Below are 22,785 nucleotides of genomic sequence, written 5' to 3'. Positions count from 1 at the left end.
GCTCTGCACTGTCTTTCAAGCCGGGGGAACAACTGTAATTGAGAATAGCAGCACTTTTCACTGTGAAAAATCACCAATAAAAGCTTGTAAACCAAAATCTTCACAACTGAACATGTTACGGCAGAAATATAATCCAATATCAGGGAGAAATTAACAACGTTAGGAACCAAGATTATACGTTTCCCTGACGTTAGCATGTAGCTACATGTAGCTACATGTAGCGGTGTATTTACAGCTGGGGGAATGGAGTACAGCAGCACTCTCCACTGTGAAAAATCACCAATTAAAGCTTCTATATCCATAAACCGGACATGCTCCAGCGGGAATGTGATCTGAAATCGGGGAAAATTAACAGCATCTGCAACGATTACATTTCCCTGGCATTCGCATGTAGTAATGTATGTGATTTAAACGCTCGCAATAGCATGCCTGGAGCAGATGACCAAAAAGAAATCTGTCACGATTTGACATCAGCTTGTAGCCAAATTTTCTAAAAAAATAAATAAATAAATAAAACGTATTGAGAAAGCTCATTTACCTCATTCTTTGAAACTTTGGCCATGTTTAATATAAACACTTGATACTGTAACATTATATATATTTCACGGAAAATAAGGAAAAGCATAATAGGTCCCCTTCAAGTTAACATGATTTTATTTTTTAGGAGAAAAAACAAATATATTATCACATCTTGTCATTGGCATGAAAACAGTAACTCATCCGCTTATAATTCGACCCAAATTTCATGTCCTTTTTTTAAAGTCCATTTGATCAACAGGGGATTTCATTCCCCAGGATGCTCTGCTTCTTGTGAGATAGGTTTGGGCTTGGCCAGGTTGGCCCTGACTCGAGCCTGGTCCACAGCGTCCAACAGGTTTTTGGAATCCAGTGCCAGGGTGTGAGCGGCCGCCAGCATCTGCCGCTGACATTCCTCCTTCAGCGATGTTACGGAGTTCTGCTGGGCCAGTCGCATCTTGTTGATCAGCTCCCCTAAATCCTTGTTTAGCAATTTCTTAGTGCCCTCAATCTGAGGCAGAGAGGAGAGAGGATCACATTAAGCAGTGTGGTTTAAGTTCAGTTTATCCAGGTTATTAAGAAATTCTTTTTGGTAAGTAACTTCAGCTGAGCAGGATACTGGATTTGAAAATTTCAGCATTTAACTTTGAACTAGCAGGTACCATCTCCAATTAAGTAACCACAGTATATCTGTTGACTGCATTTATGTCCACTGTCACAAATAAAGAAGACAGATAATAGCTCATACAAAGAGAGAGAAGTGAGGCCTACCTCTGTTGTAATGGAGCTGTGAAGAGAGGGCAGGATCTCGTCGACACTTTGGATCAGGCTACGGAGAGTGATACCAACCGTCTAAGGGTGGATGAGGGAAGGAGGAAAAGACAACAGGAGAGAGGAGGGAGGATAGAGTGAAGGAGGGCAGGAGATGGAGAAGGAAGGGATTACCATTTCTCAGTTTACTGGGGTATTTGTTTAAGACCTACAGACATGTACAAAAATTTGACCTTTACACAAGACAAATAAAAATGTAATGATCAGGTTGCAATTACATTTAGTAAATAGATGTAAACGCCCCAGAGCATAAGTTCTTTTCAGTTTTTTGGCCACTCCATGATTAGATGTTTAGGTACCAAACTTGGTACTTTTAAGGGTACCAACCAAATTACATCGGTACTACCAAGTACCAATTCACGTTAAATCTATCAGTGCCAAATTTCAGTATCAAAGAGCAGAGAAAGTAAGGAACTGAAAAGGGTATACTTGGGTACCAGAACTGAATTCCAGGTACTGTAACTGGTACCACTATGGGTTTAAATGTGAACAGTACCCAACCCTAGTCCATGACCTTTCGTCTAGCACCAGAAACTTCCTCAAACGACCTACTTTGACAGCGTTGGGATACTCGGAGGCTGGCAGTGTGTTGACATCATTCTTCAGCTGGACCACCTGTTTCACCATCGCCATGACGCCGAGGTAAACTTGGTCACCTGATCGGTCCAGCTCAGCTGTGGGCCGAGGCTACAACACAAGACTTACTTTTCAATGACCAAATTTAACACACAGCTCAATTTCAGTACAAAAAATGTGCAAACCAGTTGAACTTTTCTCGTCATTGTTGCAGCTTTAATGATTATTTTCATAATGACATAACAAAACCAAAGTATATTTTACCTGTGTGATTGTGGGAGGCATTGGTGGCTTCTCTGGAGGACCTGACAAACAGAATTTTGTTGACCCACACATTTTCAGCACTTATGTTTGACATATCAGAAGACTTTGAGTGTGAGTGTGAATATTCTATCCACAATATATGTTCTAAAAAATGCATTCTTTAATCTTAAAAATCTTGTTTACAGTCTTTCTTTTTGTCTTTGAACGTACTGTTCATGCTGTAATTATTATTTTGGGACCATTTATGCTCCGTAACTCTGCCTGTAAAAGTCTGATATCAGATATCAAAGGGTCCTTTGCAGATAAAACATTGTGAGCACAAGAGAAAGAAAAGCTTGATTCACAAAGAGCTCAGCTGAAATGAGGTTTCTTAATCTGGACTCACCATTTTCTGGGCTTTTTTTGGGTGGCTGCAAGAGAAACAAGAAAAGAGAATGTGACTTTATCACTTTAATAAGTTTGAGTTTCAAACATCACCTCAGGTCAGAGCTGGTGGACCAAACTACATCTTTAACACTTGTGTTTAACTTATAGCAGTATAAGGTGTGTCTCTGCCCTCTAGTGGTCAAAAGGTGCTTAATGCAGCTTTAATATACGTCTCAAATTAGCACAAGAGCAGCATCGCTGTACCTTGAGGTGTGTATCCACTCGCACAACCAGGTCCTACAGAAAATACAGAAACAGAAGCAGATGTCAGTGAATGCAGCAAAGATCAATGACTGTGTTTGCGTAATGTAGATGAAGCGATCATTTCTCTTCTTCACATGTCATGCGCTTGCCAAAGATCTTCCGCTTTCAAGACGCATCACTCCCGTCATTTCATCACACTGCTGGGGCCACAAACTACTCCCTGCGCATTCTTTGCTGAGCAGTGCAAGGGTAAGATATCTGTGTGTGTGTGTGTGATCCCTCACCAGTTGTCTCTCCTCTTGCTCCAGCCACTGTTTATCCATCAGCATCTCTCTTCTTTGTCTTTGTAAAATGTCCTCCACTTGCTCTTTCTCTTTCTCCCACACTGGCCGGGTATCTCTGTTTTTTCCCTACACACACACACACACACACACCCTTTAAATGTCAGTATTTTCACTTTGGTACAGTTGTGACGATATAACTTGGCAGTTCGTATGACCTATTTGGATTTCTTTGTCTTTGTGTGATTTCTGTAGCTTTTTTACTTGATTTGTGATCAATTATTTTACATATCAAAATAGACTTTTTTTCTCTAGGGTATGAACTGAAAAAGTTTAGTCAGTTTATTTCCATGTTATTGCTTAATCATCCAGACTTTACACTGGCCTTATAAGTTGAGCTGCGGCTGGCTTTGCAGAACATGACTCAACAACAAACTTCCTTCCCTTTTTTGATGTCATTTGGGAGGTTCAGACATTGTATGTATAATATGTTGACACAGAACCACTGCGTGCCAGACTTTCACTGTATAATTTTCAATATTACAGTGTGTTTCCTCTCTGTAAGGGAAGAAAAAGTCGCAGCGGGGGTTGACACAGTTCAGTTAAACCTAAATTTGGTCAGATATGAAGCTCAGTGTGTGTCGTTGTAGCATATTAGCCTAAGTGTGTGTGTGCATGTGGACACCTGTATGTTTGTGATTCGAGGAAGGGTGTTGCCTTGTACTCTGGATGGCTATAAGAAAGAGAAAAAGAGGAATTTAAGTCATTTAATAGAGGGATATCGGGTGAACACAGCCTGTACTGGTCGTATTGGAGTCTACAGCTCTTAGCTACTATTTTATCATTATTTCATTAATCAGAGATCCGCATTTACTGCCAAAACAAGTGGTTTGGTTGTCTCTCGTATCCACGTTAAAAAAATAACAGGCAATTTTAAAACTGCAACATACCAAAACATAAAAATCATACATCAAATACGAGGGCTGAAGGAACTGCTTGCTAGCTAACTAGGCCATCAAACCTCTTGCGACCAGCAGTACTGCAGTACACTCATGGCAGGTATCTAGACATACCTTGGGTGGAGGCTCTGTGGTGAGGTTTGGGTTAAATGTCAATGCGGTGGAGCGCCGTCTGTCTTGCCTTGACCCCTGCTCCAACTCCATCCTGTGGATGTCACTGTCAAACACACAAACAGACTTCAGTTAGTGTGTGTGCTGGTGTCCTCGTTTCAAATGTGTGAGCAAAAATAACATTTACAGTTAATACAATTATATCTTGATTTCATACATGTTGTTAAAGGTAAACTTCTGTATTAACTGACATGATTTCTAACCAATAAAAACATATTTTTAGTAGGTTGTTAGCCCCTCATAACCATGTAAATGCTTAACCCCATTGTTTTTCTCTGATTGGAATGAATATATACTTTCTGAACATGTTTACCCCACGCGTGACGATAACATTAGGTGATGCAATGTGCTGCATAAAACATGCTGCAACTGTATTTTCTGTGCACCTCCCTCTGCTGATTCTGACAGAGTAATTCATGAATGTAAAAAACATTTGAGCTTTGCTAGTGCTAAGGCAGAAACACTTCTTCTCCTTCCATACTATTATGTATTGTAAAATAAAATTCAAAAAATGAATATAAAAATTTAAATATGATGAAATATAACTAAATTATATATATAATTTTAAAATTATATATTTAAAAAAAAATTAAAAATAAAATATATTAAATGTAATACAGGACTTTCACTCATAACTCTTTTACTTCTTTTAAAGATCTGAATACTTCTTCCACCACTGTGTGTACCTGAGGGAGCAGACGAGCTGGCTGAAGGTGGGCCTGCCGTGCGGCTCGTAGGACCAGCAGCGGGTGAGCAGGGAGTAGACCGGGGGCGGGCATTGCTGCGGTTTAGGGAGTCGAACTCCAGACTCCAGCTGGTTGATCACCTGCCCGTTCTCCAGCCAGAAGAATGGCTGCTGGGCCATGGAGAAGATTTCCCATACACACACACCTGGGTGAACACACACAACCAGCTAAAATAACAATTGTCACTCGACCCTGCCTGACTCAGTCTCAGTGAAAACCAGACACATTTCACAATTGCAGAACTAAATTTAAAGCACATCTGACATCATGAATTGCTTTATATTGCACACACATTTCTTCCTCTGGTTGAGTATAAGTTGATATTTATGTTCACACGTGCATGCAGACAAGTGTGTTTCTCACCAAACATCCAGACATCGCTAGCTGTGGTGAAGCGTCTGAAGTTGATGGACTCTGGTGCCATCCATTTGATCGGTAATCGACTGACTGAGGCTGTAAACAGAGGGGACATATGTGATAAGAAACAGACACAAATACAGATTGGACAATTGTCTGTACTTTAAAGAGGCAAGAAGAGATGAGTGTAAACACTGAAATGAGTTTTCACTACACTGTGCTTCACTAAAATGTTGGCCACAGACCTTTGTAATACTCTTGTTCGTCAACATAGCGAGACAGACCAAAGTCACCAAGCTTGACGCACTCGGGAGAAGCCACCAAGATGTTTCTCACCGCTATATCTCTGCAGCACAAGAAGAGAACAGAAACCAGACCAGATTATTATCTATCATGAAATGCACAGGCATTAAAAATAGCAGAGTGTCTGTTTTTAGGTTTTCTCTGATGAGTCTATTACCTGTGCACCATATTGAGTCCCTCCAGGTAAGCCAAGGCTTTGCAGATTTGTAAACAGTACAGGATTAAAGTTGCCGTGGTCAGGATGTACTTCTCCTCCAGGAGATAGCTCCCCAGCTGTCAGCGAAACAAACACACCCACTTCATACAATATAGTTTGCATTCACATGCATCTCACCTTTTGGTGAAACCTAAACTCAGCAGATGAGCTGCAAGTTCAGCTTTACAGTTGTACAATTTCAACAATAATGTACAAATCAGCCATTCACACACACGCAAACACACACCTCTCCATGCTCATAGAGCTCCATGACGATCCAGACAGGATCGACCTCAATGACTCCGATCAGTCGCACAATGTGGGGATGATCCAGATTTTTCATCAAGCCTGCAACAGACAGAGCAACTGGGATCAATAAAATATCTTATTATATCAATAAAAATGGTGTTTCAGAGGAAACGTGTGGGGGGCAGAGAGGGGAATGAAATGCAACAAAGGTCTTTGGCAAGAGAAACAACCATTACTGTAGATGGTATGTCTCTTATCCACGAGGACACCGGGAACTGCCCATTGGTTCGATAGCCCATTGGTTCGACATCCCATTGTTCCGACCATATTAAACTCATTGTTTTCCGAAGTCCGTTTCCGAAATCATCATGATGCCCTGTGGTTAAGGTCTGGTTAGGTTTAGGCACAAAAACCACTTGATTAGGGTCAGGAAAACATCATGGTGTGGGTTAAAATGAAAAAGAAAGTGACAAACACATAAGCTGTGAGCCTGCTCTGTCTCAAGCCGGTTGCAGTGCACCATACACCCGCCGCAAGCCATTCAGCACCGCGGACAGTCGGACTAATGGGATGTCGAAACAATGGGTTGTCGAACCAATGACATGGACCCGAGGACACCGGGCAGCCCAGCCGCCAGAAGAAAATGTTGGTATTGTACATTACTGCAAACCACGGATACATTACATTTGTACGTTTCTCACTCTGACTTTGTCACATATTGACGTTTTTTTTCGTCTGTGTCTGACACCGCAACTAACTGCCCAAGCACTGGATTTTGACAACTTCGGAGCGAGTCGCTGGCAACATTTTGTTGGGAATAGAAGGATTTTATGTGTTTTACTATAAGTTGTGTTTCACTATATAAGTTTTAGATGTGTGAACAATGAGAATACTGAGATGATTTCAGCTGATCTGAATGTGTTTGCTTGGCAGAAGTGGAGAAGTACAGGAGAGGAAGAGACATGAAGTCTGAGGAGCACATACCGCAATGCTTAGATAATTAGTTTCATATATGGTAAAAAGAATAGAAAGTGATATACAGATAGTAAGGTACAGCACGTGTAGGGAGTTGTGTTGTTCTCTTGTCTTTCAAAACAGGAACCACGCCCCCACCGCCAGCGGGAAGGAGTCAGATTAACACGAGGCAGGGGCGTGGTGTGGTGAAGGAGGAAGTGGAACTGCCAATGAGAAGAGGACAACGCCTTGCGTGCACAATGACACTCTGTTACGCTCAAATATACTGGGTCAGGGAAAGGACAGGAGGTCAGACTTCGTGAACTGACACACCTTTGTTGTTCGTCAGGGACGTGAAGTTGAGACCCAGAGCTCTGTTTGTAGCATTACATACTGCTGACTGTATCCTGCCTTTCTTTTGGCTGCCACATCTGCTGCGTCATTCCCTCTGGAGACAACTGTCCCTGTTTTGTCATGACCCTTGCACTTAATCACTGCTACCTGTGCCGGCTTCATCAGAGCCTCCCGTAGTCTCCTCATGTCCTTCTCATGCTTAATGGGGGTCTTTGCTGCTGTTAAAAAGCCAGATCTGATCCACTGTGCCATTTCCACATGGATCGCTCCTACGACATAGGTACACATACATAGTCTACACATAGTCTGTGTAGATGTTCACTCTTTTCCCTTCTGACCATTCTAATGCTGCAATCATTGCTTGGAGTTCAGCCAATTGAGATGATTCTTTTCCTGTCACACTTTCTGTAATCACTTTCTATTCTTTTTACCATATATGAAACTAATTATCTAAGCATTGCGGTATGTGCTCCTCAGACTTCATGTCTCTTCCTCTCCTGTACTTCTCCACTTCTGCCAAGCAAACACATTCAGATCAGCTGAAATCATCTCAGTATTCTCATTGTTCACACATCTAAAACTTATATAGTGAAACACAACTTATAGTAAAACACATAAAATCATTCTATTCCCAACAATTTCCAGCCTAACTGTGTCACCAGTACCGGGTATTTTAAGCCAAAAACTGTGATGATTCTCTTTTAGTTTTGGTTTTTGGGTGGATTTTTGTGTACTCTCCCTTCCCCCTTGCCTTGCTGTTTCTGTTCCTGCCAGGCTTGTGTGTGGCAGGGGCGTGGCTGGCTCTTTCCACTGCAGCTGACGAGGCACACCTGTTTCTACTCAGCTCATCAACCTGCCTACATATACCCGGTCTTCACTCCACTACTCTGCCAGATAAGTCCCTCTGTGTTTGGTAATGCCAAGCATACTCTTATCCAGTGTTGCTTCTTTGTGGTTTTTGGTTTTTCTAGCCGGCCAGCACCCTGCCTCTAAAGTTTCAACATATCTGGTACATAATAGTGTACAAATGTTACGTGTTCATGATTTGCAGAAATGTACAATGCCAAAATTTATCCCGGGCCAAGATCAGCTGATCCATCTTACTTTTGTGCTGGTTTTTCAAAGCAACATTGGACTGAATCACCCTGATCCAGATACAGACCTTTCAGGGTTACCAAATCTGGATAGCCAGGACCCTAAATGGGACTACACATCAAAATGAAGGCAGCCTGCCAACGAACACACTGCAATTAGCACTTGCTGCCATAGGTGCTGCCACAGAAAATGAAACCTGATCTTTGAGATCATACCTTTTCAATACATTTTGTTTGATTTTGACAGCTATTTGGGGGATTCTTTTATGGGGACCATATCCTTTTTTTGATTTTACTGTATAGAAATGCTCAATAGTTAGCTTAATATCTACTCTATTCACGTAATCACAGTAACTGTTAATAAATCAAGTGCAAAATATCATTAGATGTATATATTAGACCAATTTGAAGGTTTCTTATTATATTTTGTTCCTGGAATCCACCCTGAATCTACCCTTCTGCTGGGATCAGGATAATCCTGATTTTTTGGATCAAAGGTAACCCAACACTACTAAAGTTTTGATCGACACATACTGAAGGTTTGATCCTGAGCAAAGCCAAGACTAGGTTCCATGATCTAATCCAATTTCAGACCCCTTTTCTTTTCTTTTGAACAACCCATTTTCAGGATTTGATCCTGTCTAATAGCTGGAATACAATCAGATTACCTCTGACCAGCTGGGTCCTGATGACGTAGGTACAGCGGGACACCACAAGCTTTCAGTTTTAGTTGACAGGAAAACCTTAATCGCAGCTTTTACCACTGTGTTTGTGTGGTAGAGCTTGTGGGAGGGATAACTTATCTTCCTCTTGACAAGAAATATTTCACACCTTCTCATTTGTACTTTTATTAACCAAGAGCAATGGCATCTGGTTTCAGTTAAAATGCCTGCTGAATGCTATCTGTTCAGCACCAAACAGCAGAAAACTAGCTGTGGAGCATTTACAGTAGGAGCTAAAAGGACCAGACATTTCCCGTAAGGAGTTGGTGGAGACCAAAACAGAGCTAAAAGGAGACTGACTATTTATTTTACAGTCATCAGGTGGACATGAACAGGATTCTGAATGAATACTGATGTTGTTCTGTGACCGCTTTATATGGAAATTGGTATTTGTTTACTGGCAAATTCAACATAACAACTTCACAAGATGATAGTCTGTCAAAGTTGGGGTTAAAACTTGTTCCAATAAAAGGCAAGACTATGTAACAACACATCATGTGCCTTAATAATGTAACAATATCTTATAATTGTCACTTCAGGCTAGAGTTTCCGCTGCTCAGCAAAAGACACACATCTTACTTTAAAGCAGATTTTTGGGATTCGTGAAAATGTTTTTGTGGCACCATCAGATCAGAGTTTCCAATTTGTGCTCAAGAAATTTCAAAACATTTGTGAGTACAACTTCCCAATAAATCCTATGACCTTTCTTACAGCAACCACAAGAAAGTTTAATTTTGTGTTGATTTTGACGTCATACTGTGGACAAAAGCAGTAGTGTTTTCATGAGCAACTGCATCATGTTGCAAAGATCTTTTTCTGGCTAAAGCATGTATTTGTTTTAGGAGCAGGTGAAAGAAAGACACATATTACTGTGAGCATCCTATGGAGTACTATTTATGTCCACAACATTGTCAGCAAATGTAGCTTGTTATTTTTTCTAAACCTGCACTTTGTCTGGAAAAAAAAAATCAGATAAAGTCTCTAGTCTCAGCTGGAGGTTACCACAGCCCCCAGTCTGAGTGTTTCACAAAACCACAACCAGGCAACAGGAAGTCGACTACAGCAATGTTCTGACTGATGAAACACGTAAAACCCTCAAATGTTCCAAGCTCATGTACGTCTACTCCTGTCATCACATTATACCTTTAATTTGCTTACCACTGCCATGTGTTCACTGTGATTAAAACCATAATCAGTCATATTTTTATGTGAGAAAAAAGTAACAACCAAAAGTGATTTATATTTTTATGTAGTTAAGGAAGAGTTTTACACTTCTTGTTATGAACATCTGCCAGATTTTCCAGTTGCATCACAAATCTCCGCACAAACCCTGGGGGCTGATAATCACTGCAACATACTGTACTCACCAGCTTCACTGAGAAACTTCTCCTTCACCTCAGCCGAACAGTCCTTACAGGTTTTGATGGCCACATTGATCCTCTCTCCAGTCTACAAACACACACATTAGTGCCATGCTTTCATCACACGATTCAAATATTTTATCTGATCCTTTAGAGTAATGTTTGGACCATAGATGAACTCACGGGGCTTTTATAAACTCCATCGTGAACCTCTCCAAAGAATCCCTCACCCAGGATTCGACCCACGACAACGTCATCTCTGGAGATCCTGTACTTCTCTAAACACACAAACATTAAAGGTACAGTTCACCCCCAAAAGTATATATTTTTCCTCTTACCTGTAGATCTATTTATCAATCTAGATTGTTCCGGTGTGAGTTGCAGAGTGTTGGAGATATCGGCCATAGAGATGTCTGCCTCCTCTTAAATAAAATGTAGCTAGATGGCACTCAGCTTGTGATGCTTAAAGTGCCAATAAAATACATTTGAAAAACTCAACAGCAATGTCTCTTTCCCAAAATCATGACCCGGTTACTCAAGATAATCCACAGACCTTGCTGTGCGCAGTTTCATGTAGGAACTATTTTCTTTCTACTGAAGTACATTCAACTAGAACACCACGCAGAAAGAAGGGTGCATCTACTGCTAGCTTGCCAAGCACCACTGAGCTAGCTAACGTTCCAGCTCAGCCAAGGAGGATGCCAATAATACTCATATCTCAGACTGTCACGAATGCAAGTACTCGTCCGTGAGTAGATGCACACTTCCTTCTGCCCGGTGACACGATTGGTAGGTGGAGTTCAGTTCAGAGAAAAAAGGTCCGACATGAAACGTGCTTTAAACACCACAAGCCGAATGCCATTTAGTTCCATTATATTGGAGAGAAGGCAGACATCTCTGTGGCTGACATCTTCAAGACTCGGCAACTCACACCAAAATAATCTACACTGATAACTCGCACTTAAGGTAAGTAAATGACATAGACACTGACATTTCTTCACTGATTGCCTTGTTTAAGGGCTTCATAGCAACATCTTGCTAGTTGATGTGAAGGTTAATTGTGAGTGTAACATGACTCACCACCAGTGTCTGCTGTGCCCTCTGGAATCTCAGCATAAATGTCCGAACCTTCAGAGTGAAACACGTTGAAATTAAAGCTGTTTACTTTGCATTTGTAATTCAGTATACAGTCACAGGAGATCAGAAGAAACCTCCGAAAAAAATTAGAAATGATTGTTGCATGATGTAAATTACAGAAGTCCAAATCAGTCATTAGATTCGCTCAAACCTTTGCTGGGACCACTGGAAACAACACTGAAAGAGAAAGGGAGACATTTTGTTTTAAGTGTCTTCTTTGAAGCAAGCAGTCAGTAACAACTACTACTATCAGCCTGTGCTTAAATATCTGTGACATTTCTGTCCAGCACACAGACAAGAAAATGAAAATTTGACTGCAACATAAAGGAGGAGGAAGGTGAGAAAATGAAACCCCACACAGTGTATGCCTCCGCCACATGACTTTCCAATATGATTCATTACACACTCACGGTTTTGGGATGTCAGGTAGTTTCTGTCTTGCGTCTCTCCCTGAAAGAATCAGATAATTGGTTTAGGGGTTTGTCCAACATGATTTATCTCTGAGGTTTAGAAAATTAAAGGAACATTTAAGGGTTTTTATAACTGGTCGTACTTCGGTACCTTTGGACATTGGACATTAGTTTATCGTTATATGGAAACCCTTTATTTTAACTGAGAAAAAAAGCAAATGCACCTGAAATTATGTGAATTTAGTGAGTAATGTCATCATGATTCATAGACACTTAAAGCCAAAAATACAAAAGTATCCCAGGTTGTGCAATAATAGAAATGGTGCAGGTTGGTGTGTCACAACATTTTCGCTCAAGTGTACCTTTGCTGGGCCGGGTAATGAGCGACCTCTCAGAGCTGCCTTCCAGCCGACAGTAGCCGTCAATCAGGTCGGCCATGTTTTCCGCCATAGCCAGAGAGGAAGTGTTCACTGACAGTGGCTGGAGGGTTGAAGATACAAGATAGTCAGTCTGTCTCCAACTTGCTTTGCACTTAAACCACAACTGACTCTTAGAGGTGCTATTCAGAGGCCAGGCCACATTTAGCATGTGTGAAAAAGGTTGGAAACAACTCGTCTGACCGGTCAAAATATCCCCCACAAGTCTCCAGGAAGTCACAGCACTTACAAGAAACAGTTCCAACATTTATCTCCTCTTAAAACCAAAACTTGTCACTTTAGTTTTTGTACAGATTAAACAAATGGATTCCTAATGAGGTGCAAACTATTCCTTTATAAAGATTACCTGTTTGGCTCCCTCTATGTTTACAGTGAGCAGAGCTCGACCGTCACTCTCAGCAGAGCAGGAGATACTGCGCACCTGAGAGAATGTGGCCAAACAGACGGGCTGCAAAAGAGACAAAGATGTTTGTTCCAATATATATAGATACACACTGTGATAGATCTGCCTCTGCAAATAAGGCTCATTGTTATATTCTTGTTTTCCCATGTTGCAAGTGCTGTAACCAGCATGCTAAAATCTGTAGTGTCTTGTAACTGTATGCGTCCTCTTATCATTTAGCACATCTTTCATCCAGACAAAGTGTGAGCTCACCGTAGAGTTTTCTATTTGCTGACTGATGCCGTCAGGGCCAATGACCAGGTCTATTGTTAGACTCCAACCGTGCTGTAAAACAGGACATACACGCACAAACACTTAAAGAAAACACAACATTCAGCTTGAAATATGACAGAAAATAACGTGTAAACTGTCTCACCACTAGCTGGCAGGCGAAGCTCTCCTGTGTGTAGCTGTGGCATTGAGCCAGAGTGGTGAAGAACCGGGCCATGCACTGGTCCTGCTTCAGAGTGGAGTAGCCCTGGAACGTCTGCTGGATGAGCCGACGTAACTGTTTGGGCTGACAAACACAGACACACAGCATTTATCAAATTAAAATGTTTGGTTTTACTGTATTTTGTAACTTTAACATAATACCAGCAGGTTTAAGCAGATAAAAGTGACATTAAACCAAGACTAATGACTATATAGGAGTTGTTTCAGCGCTCTACCTTCATGCTGTCAATCAGCTCTCTGGGAAAGAACAGGTCCAGCCCTACGTCTTTCCTAATGGAGGAAAGGCAGGCCACCATCAAAAAACAAACGCACCTCTTTAATAGCACACATATGGAAGCTGAGAATGGCTGTGCTTGCAATATTTCAAGAAATCGTACTTGTGTTTTCTTGAGAATCTACATAAAGAAAGCCGTTATCATGAGAAAACAAGCTCTGTTATCTCGAAACGAACAGAATCGAAACTACTACTCAAAGACACACAAACCAGGAGCCTTCCTGCTGCCAGGAAATGTAACCACACCTCAAATATATCTGCCACCAAGGCACAAAAGTCCTGATTTAAAAGACAAATTGCTCATATACAACAGTCACACATGACTTACTCTAATAGTTCAAAGTTGGACTTTTTCTCCAGTCCGTTTGGATTCATGTCTTTGTAGAATCTCCTGCAAACATGATACATGAATACAATGACACAATCAGCATTTGATTTTTCATTAAGGATATTAAACTATCTCTAATCTTCTCTCTTAGATCTGGAACACACGCACCTAATTTCCAGACAACCAAGCTGTAGAGCCATCCCATCGCTGACTTTTGAGGCATACTGCTGCATGTAGTCACTTCGTACCTGGGGATAAGCACACACACACCTCCATGGACAACAGCCATGTAAAAAATTGAACCTAATCTAGAAATAAAAAGTTAAATGACCTCATTACTATAATCTCAAAATGAGTTGCAGTGGTATTACTGACCTGCTGGTAAAAGTACAGCATCGTGGTTCTGTCATCTTTAAATTTCTCCAAGAAGTCTGATGGGATGTATCTGATCCTCAGGTCGTATCTGGACAAATAAACATCACAGTAAGCTTTGCCAAGTCATTTCTCTACACACATGTAGATTTTTACCTCACTTTCTTGAAGTAAGACAATGCATGCGACGAAGACTGAAGTACTGACCTCCACTCAGCTTCTAGGTGCTGCTGCTCGTAGCGCTGGGTGAGTTCAGACACAGTCAGGTCTGGGTGCAGCCAGTGTATCACCGAGGACTTGAGGTGTTTGAGTAGAAGGCCGTAGCATAAGGTGTATTTTATGTCTGGACCCACACAGCCACTGGACAGCACCACTTTAACAACATCCTGGGATAGAAGTCATTACAGTAATGTCTCTGAGATGTTTCAGAATGTGAATGTGAACAAACATTTTATTTATAGTCAATATGAAAAAACTCACAATGAGCCTTGTCTACTTGATAAACCATTTTCTTAACAATGACTGTGCTAGTCTTATCTTCTTTAACCTGCAGATTTCACTTCCTTGTTTTCTTGTCTTGGAGTTTGGTGCAAGCAAGTCAGCAGAATACTGCTTCGTAATGTAAAGATGAAACAAAAGTGTGTTAAAGCGTACAGCTAGATACAGACAAGTACAAGGAAATACAGAAAATGCAGTTGAAGAAAGACAAGTAGTGCGCAGACAGATTATAGAGTACAGTATAGAAGAGCGCAGTAAAGTACATTACAACACATTAGAGTACAACAAAGAGCAGCTGAGTAAGTGTGTTCCCTCTTGGCCATCTTATACGCAGACATAATATCAGTTTCCATTTCTACGCAGATGATACTCATGTCTATTTAAGCTGTGATCCAACAAATAACTATCTGATAAATTGCCTTCGTGACATTCACAAGTGGATGTCACGAAATTTCCTGCAGCCTAATGCTGACAAGACAAAGATATGGATCGTAGGACAAGATAGTGCTAACGTTCAAATATCAAACAGTCTTGGTTCTCTGTCCAACTTGATAACTCAAACCTTCAGTTTAAACAAACATGTGAATTCAGTAGTTCAATCCAGCTTCGACCATCTCAGAAATATTTCCGGGATCAGATCACTCCTTTCCAACAAACATCTGGAATTCATGCATTCATAACCAGTCAGCTCACCCAAAACTGTACTCGAAAAACATGACCACATCACACCAATCCTGGCTTCCCTACACTGGTTACCTGTTGCTTTTAGAATTGATTTTAAGATTTTACTGATTACTTAAAAAGCCCTTAGAGGCCTTGCTCAAAGTTACATTACAAATCTTTTATTGCCCTATTCTCCTTCTCGCACCCTGAGATGCTCAGATGCATCTTTTCTTGTTGTTCCGAGGTCTAGATTAATTCACAAACGTGACAGAGCCTTTGCAGTAAGAGCTCCATATTATTATCATTAGAGTATAGTATAATGGATTCAAGCAAAGTAAAGACATCAAAGTGCAGTAAAGTAGCCTACAACAGCCTGTAGCATAGTGCAGTTAAGGAGAGGACAATATGGTATCGTACAGTAGGGTACAGTGGTCCACAAGGAGAGGAAGGAGACATACTTTGTTAGACCGCATGCGGAAATTCTATTTTTTTACTCTGTCATATACACACAGGCCCAAAATACACACACATGTACAAACAGGACAAACAGGAAAGTAAAAAGTACAGCCAAGTACAGCATCATAAAGTAGACAACAGAATAGCACGTGAAGTACAGCAGAGTACAGTGTAATATACCTTGACAGTCCATCCCTCCTCACAACGGACCAGTTTGAAGTTCTTGCCCAGGTTGGAGCTGTTGCTAAGGAAACACACTTTGATGATCTTCACCGGGAAGATGCCGTCCCTGGTGACAGTTGCCGAGGGAGACAGATCCGAGGAATCTGACTGGCTGGTGGGAGACACGCTCCTCCAGGACAGGGTGCTGGTGTCACCCGACATCACACACACACACTCAACACATACACACCCAGACACACACAGCGTGTATGCTACTGCTTATAGACATACATTGCTGGCTCAACAATATGTCACTTTCTTCCGTCACTCTCATACGGTCTCATTAAACACACACATGAGGAGATGCATTGAAGCTGGAGACAGACGGGAGATGGACACAACAATCATTATATGATCGTGCAGTTGGATCTGAAGAACATTCATGCCTCAGTAAATGGTTCAGCTTCTGCTGTGATCTCTCTGTACTCACCAGTCTTGCACAAGTTCCACGGCTCAGCACCAGAAATTTATATTATCAGTCCCAAGAAGTGAATTCAAGCCAGTGCCAGCAACTAACTGTATTCATGTTACTTTTCAAAGTGTAGATTTGGTCTTTTTTTGTCAGATTAGCAAAGCAGACTTCTCCGAAGCTGTGCCTGATGAAGAATCGCGGTAAGCGAAAGAGGAAACGGTGCTCACGGGCAAATAAGGAAGTTGAAGAGCAGCAAACAGAAAAACTGACAGGACTGATGAAACCGCCATGTCACCCCATGTCTCACATGCAATGGCACAGTCCAGCACCAAACCACAACCCACCCCTAACTGTGCAAAAGAGGCACAGCCTACAGCGCATTCACTTACTGAGCTAAAAGTTTTGATGAGCTAAAGCACAGTACAGGTGAATACTGGGGATTTGGGCCTGAAGGAACATATTTTGTACAATATCCTTACCAACTATTTCAAGTAAAACAAGCACAATGTGTTGATCATTTAGAAGTTTGTAACCATGCTATGCCATGTACATGTGGTTCAGACCTTCATGGTCCTCAGAGGGTGACTCCAACTCATTTTGCCAATCCTCTTACTTTTTCTCTAGTGCCACCCCGAGGCTGACATTTTGGGTTTTGAGTAAAAAGTTTCCATGACTACTGGATTGATTTTTTTGAAGTAGGGTTTTATGAGGTAGATGATGGTCAATGCACCCTGGATTTGGAGAGGCAGACAAGAATACCACCACTGAAGCTAAGCAAAGTACAGCTGTGGATGGGGGCAGCAGCAAAAAACATATTTTTTGCCACCTAAAAATATCAGTATCAGTTTAAGAGTGTGCTATATTTAGAATATTTCCACTGCTTTACCTCAGCATCAGACACCCCTTTTTGACAGGGAACTAAACTGAAAGTGAAACTTATCTATGCTCTCTTCAAAGCCACCAGACTCCACTGACAAAAACGGTAATTTAACCTCGCTGAACACAGGAGCTGCTGGTCTACTGCTGCCTCCTTTTTGGTGTTACTGTGTGATTTTGACACCAAAGTCACCCAATAACACAAACAAACTACTAATCCAGGCAGTGGTAGACCAGCAGCTCCTGTGTTCAATGAGGCAAAATTACTCATTTTTGTCAATGGAGTCTGGTGGCTTTGAAGAGAGCAATATAACAACTTTGTCAGTGGGCTGTCTGATGACTAAGTAACGTGGTGAAAATATTCTAAATATAGCATACACTTGAACTGATACTGATTATTTCAGGTGGGACTTTTTTAGGTGGCTAAAATGGGTTTTGCTACTGCCCCCATTCACAGTAATACATTGCTGAGCTTCCATGGCAGTACTCCTGTCTGCTTCTCCAGAGTTGGGGCAAGCTGCTGATGATACTGTAGGTACCTCATACAACCCCACTTCAAAAATAAAAATAAAAAACATTTAACTACTGTTACTGTACAGCACTGTTATGCCTACACACAGGTAGGTGGTAGGTTTAACCTAAACAGCCATGGTAAATATTATTTTATAGTCATTTGGGGGTCTAATCAAATGCTTGTTATTTTGAACATTATTCTATTATTAGATAAAAGATGAAAAGCATCTATGTAAAGCTGCAGCCTGACTGAAGCCGTTCACATGCAGTGAGGCGTACAGTGTGGTGACCATGAGGCTGTTGGTGGAAAATTCTTTCTATTCTTTCAGATTCAACCTCAGTGGTTTTTTCTGCCTTGGCTGACGCTGAGGCAGAGACAGGCACCTCTCTTTGAACATGTGGGTGAGATTTGGGTCACAGATGCAGAAAGAATATGACCGTGTGTCACAACAGAAACAAATGTCAGGAAAAGTGCAGCCTTTGTTATTTTCAGAAAGCAGTTTGTTTCTTCTTTTGAATCAGTTTGATACTACTTACTGTCTTACTTTCATGGTGATACTATTTGTAGGATAATGCAGACACATAGATGGGAACTCACCCGTCTGTATGTTTAATCAGTGCAAATGTATTCTTGTATCAGACAGTTATAGAGAGGAGAGACGGATATCATGAACTATGTCTTCATTCCTGTTACTGACAGTCTTTACACTTTCAAGTGACGCTGTTCCACGTATCAGTACTTAGTGTGACATCCTGTTATGCGAAGTGCATTATATTTTTCACACTCACAACCCAACCTATTTTGCCTTGAACACAGCCCGAGCTGAAACTGTACTTATAAAGCATTAATTTGACAGGGTGAAGACAAAGGGGGTGCAGAAAACCCAAAGAGCATGATGCATGATGAGAATTACTAACAAAATTTTTGAGTTAGAACTATTAAATTAGTTGCTGCATTAGTTACAGTTCCTGAACTCAATTAAAAGCAGTGTTCTGCTACTTTATAATCTTGTTTTGGGGTTACATTTGCCTAATTTCAAGGGCAAATTTTCTTCTCTTTATCTTTGTTTCTTGTCAGAGAAAATAACGAGGGCTTGGAGCCAGAGGGGCGTAAGTGGCATTTTGGGCGAATATGGGTTCAATATATCAAAATAAAGGTCTCGATGAGCTCTATCCAATGGTGCCAAAAAGACCTATCTGAGATCAAACTGTATTGAATAAAGCAACAAAACAATAAAGACCTAACACAAAAGTGTGAGTAATGTTTGGAGCCAGAAGGGCGTAAGTCCACTTACACCCTTCTGGCTCTGAAAAATACATGTAGGACCCACATGTTTCAGAGCCAGAAGGGCGTAAGTGTAGTTGGTGCCCTTAAACAGCATTCAAAATGGCTGACACGGACATGGAACTGTCTGAGGCAGAAAAGATTTTGATTAATATTATGAAACAAACTGATGAATCCTATATTGAAGAAGTTGAAGGTGAGTCAGAGTGGCTTTTGAATGTATTTCCTCACAAGAGTGATGACAGTAAGACATTATCATGCCTTGAGAGCCTTACCTTGTTAGCCTAGCCTAACATGGCTAACGTTAATCCCATTGTTTTGGTCTGATCTGGTCAACTGTGCCTGCTAGCTAGCCTAGTGTTCTGACAGAATATTCTTTTGAACTTTCTCATAATCTACTTTACCCTAGCTTCGAACTAATAGATTCAGGGCACTCATGTAGGATGTTATATTAATAAATATTAATGTGTTAATCATTAAGGGACACAGCCACATGAGGTGAGGAAGAGAAATCAACTTGAGGGACACATGGAGACAGCACAAGATGCAGGAAGTGAGTTCTGACTTGCATAGAAAATAAGTTTGAACATTCACCTTATCTAATTCTTACCCTGAATTATTAGTAGCAGGGCATTCATGTAGGATATTAATAAATATTAATGATATCATTTAGGGACACAGCATGAGATGAGGGAGAGAGATGAGGAGATGGAAGAGAGAGAGGGACACATGGAGACAGAAGAGGATCGAGGGACTGAGACAGTAGACATTGTGCTAGAATTTGTTCAGGAGGGAGGGGCTAACAGTGGCCAGGAAGAGGAGACAGAAGATCGAGGGAGTGAGACAGTAGACATTGAGCCTGTTCAGGAGGGAGGGGTTGAAAGTGGCCAGGAAGAGGATGCCAACACACCACAGAGAGGAAAAAAAGACAGAGAGATGATGAAAATTGGAAAAGAAACCAACGTAAAAGGTTAAGAAATTCTGGCCAAAGCTACATTAATTCACATGGCATTCATGTTGTCTATTGTATACAGTACTTGAAAAAAAAATGAATGAATGTAATGAAATAAATTGAATAACTCATGAATTGCCAATCAGAATTGTGTTTAGCAAGTTCAGTGACTTTTATACAGTCTCTACTGTTCAGCAGATGCCCAGAATGGAAAAGTGAAATGAGAAAAAAATAAAAAAATAAATAATGAATGAGTTAAATGAAAATGAATTACTTATTCAAGTGTTATTCAAGTGTTAATTATTCAATCAATTCCCCTTTTGACCAATTATTTTCTGCATTGTTCAGCAGATACGCCCAATATGTCCATAGAAGACTTGGAAATGTTTGGTGCCAAAAAGGCGTATCTGACATTTTTGCCATATTTTTTTGATTTTAAAATGTTTTAGAACATGTTCATTGTGTTAATATGCCATAAGTTTATTACTTAAATACTCATTCATGTAAGTATGTCTGTGGTTGCAATGTTGTGGTTTAAGGTTAATAGATACAGTTGATTGAAGTGTGGTCAAAATTTTGTTTTGTCTCTCCTGTAAAGTTTGTCAAAAGCCACTTACACCCCTCTGGCTCCAAGCCCTCGATAAAGTAAAATAAAAAATAAAGTGTTGCATGGAGCTGATAGACCTCTCTTAAATATCACTACATAATTCAATAATCCATTGCATTTATAGGGAGTTTGTGTCCAAAAGTAATGCATTTTCATACATCATTGCACTTTTTATTCACTATATTATCTTATGACTACATGTTTTTTTGCAGGGAGTAATCATTTAAGAGTGTCCAGTGTCTTTGCTTGAGTAAAATGTTGCAGGATATGTCACTGACATAAGGTTATTAATTCATTGACAACCTAATGTAAAGTGAAACCTAAACTGTCCGACAGAGGGCGCCACAGTCCATTTTGACACGCTTGATAAAAGGCTTTGAGTCAATGAATTAATAATGTCACCCCCCTGCAGTCATTGGAAGAAATCGACTTAACACGCAAGTTACGGTTCGTTGAATAAATCAGTGCATTAACACAAATTAGACCCACGGCTAACATTTTCTCAACAATAATGAGGCACTCTTCATTATTCTGTTATCGAGTAGACGCTTGATTTAATTAAGAATATTTTAATTAATTGGCTTCTTCCATCAAATTGCAGCAGTTGTACAATTTAAGACTTAATTGTAAACAATACTGAGACTAAATGTGACTACAGTATTTTGAGTGTTACATCACCATGTGGATACATCGGCCACATATTTTCATTTTTGAGTTCATCTGTCCAACATATCTCTGGAAAAACAGAGTAGCCTGCCGGAAAGGGAAACACTGGTACATTTAATTTACAGCCATATGGGAATTTAATCATCTATTTTAATCTCTGACTTTATCAGATGAGGCCCGTCGGCCGTCTTCTCAGTGTGGTTTAATTAAGCTGTTAGTCATCAATGGGACGGTCCTGTGCTGCGCTGCGTCAAACTCATCAGTGACAGCAATGGATGAAGCGGAAGTTAGATGGGTTTGTCTTCAAAGTAAAAGTGCAAAAATGACTGACATCAAAAATTAAAGTGCTGCAGTTCTGAAATGATACGTATCACACACATTTTCCTTATTATTTCCCATTAAAATTCAGTTGGTTTTCCCTCTGTCATTTTAAAAAAGTAAACTCAAAACAAAAGTAAAAAGTAAAAGTAAACTTAAAAACAGAACAGATTTACATCACTTAAAACTCAGTGACCGACAAAATACATATATAAAGGAATACAGTATGACGCCATGAATGATATATAATTTATTTTGCAATAATTTTGTAGATGGTATGATAATAATACATATTAAATTTCCTTATTTAAGCCTTCTTCTGTAACTAAATAGTGTTCAATTCAATTCAGTTTAATTCAAAGAACTTTATTTTTCCGTTAGGAACTTCGTCTGTGAATAGTGCATATTAAACAAAATAAATACAAATAGATAAATACAAATGTTAAAAAGTAATAGTAGATATTTACTGTACCCTCCTGGACATGCATAACTTGACAGTAACTACCCAGCTTACATTTGTATGTGGGGCCCATGTGGGTAGTAAATGGGCTGAAAATTGGGCCCTATATTTGACTGTCCATGTGTTCCATATTGGCCCCATGCCAATTGCCCACATGGGTGGGTTTACCCAAGTGGGCTACGGATAAGATGCCCATTTCAGACCCATACCCACTTTGTATTCAGGTAGCCCCATCATGACCCATGTTGGGCCCACTTGGGTAAACCGATGTTGATAAATGTCATGGGGCCAATATGGAACCAGTGGACAGTTCCATATAGGGCTCATTTTGCGGTCCATTTATTCCCCACATTGGCCCCACATACAAATGTTGGCTGCGTAATGGTTTGACGATATAGTTTTCAGTCTTTTCACTGAAATTAATTTGAATTATATTTCTC

The 22,785-nt window shown here is 40.5% G+C and overlaps 1 protein-coding gene across 1 annotated transcript; it reads right to left on the bottom strand.

Moving 5' to 3' along the window:
* Window positions 1–636: 636 nt before the first annotated feature.
* On the bottom strand, window positions 637–16,959 carry LOC117255568 (protein-tyrosine kinase 2-beta-like). Its single transcript, XM_033624603.2, has 30 exons — window positions 16,687–16,959; window positions 16,215–16,570; window positions 14,625–14,803; window positions 14,421–14,508; window positions 14,214–14,293; window positions 14,046–14,108; window positions 13,659–13,713; window positions 13,367–13,507; window positions 13,204–13,275; window positions 12,895–12,996; window positions 12,474–12,591; window positions 12,112–12,151; window positions 11,853–11,878; window positions 11,645–11,692; window positions 10,748–10,842; window positions 10,571–10,652; window positions 6,078–6,178; window positions 5,792–5,907; window positions 5,577–5,677; window positions 5,338–5,427; window positions 4,915–5,119; window positions 4,172–4,274; window positions 3,784–3,831; window positions 3,102–3,227; window positions 2,818–2,850; window positions 2,573–2,597; window positions 2,188–2,228; window positions 1,900–2,034; window positions 1,288–1,368; window positions 637–1,027 (listed from the first exon to the last, which is right to left on the bottom strand). The coding sequence occupies exons 2-30, from the start codon at window positions 16,416–16,418 to the stop codon at window positions 785–787; spliced, it is 2,841 nt and encodes a 946-aa protein (XP_033480494.2). The 5' UTR covers window positions 16,419–16,570; window positions 16,687–16,959; the 3' UTR covers window positions 637–784.
* Between the last annotated feature and the right edge of the window lie 5,826 nt (window positions 16,960–22,785).

Source organism: Epinephelus lanceolatus, chromosome 24 (assembly GCF_041903045.1).
Source record: "Epinephelus lanceolatus isolate andai-2023 chromosome 24, ASM4190304v1, whole genome shotgun sequence".
In the NCBI taxonomy this organism is placed as follows: domain Eukaryota; kingdom Metazoa; phylum Chordata; class Actinopteri; order Perciformes; family Serranidae; genus Epinephelus; species Epinephelus lanceolatus.
Note: the sequence above shows the minus strand (reverse complement) of the source record. Positions and strands in the feature narration are given on the sequence as shown.

Excerpts from the sequence above, each read along its gene's own strand:
- LOC117255568 (XM_033624603.2), bottom strand. The coding sequence starts at position 16,418 with ATGTCGGGTGACACCAGCACCCTGTCCTGGAGGAGCGTGTCTCCCACC. Across the intron at positions 14,294-14,420 it reads TGCTGTACTTTTACCAGCAG|GTACGAAGTGACTACATGCA; the intron begins GTCAGTAATACC and ends GCTTATCCCCAG. Across the intron at positions 12,997-13,203 it reads AGCAAATAGAAAACTCTACG|CCCGTCTGTTTGGCCACATT; the intron begins GTGAGCTCACAC and ends TCTCTTTTGCAG.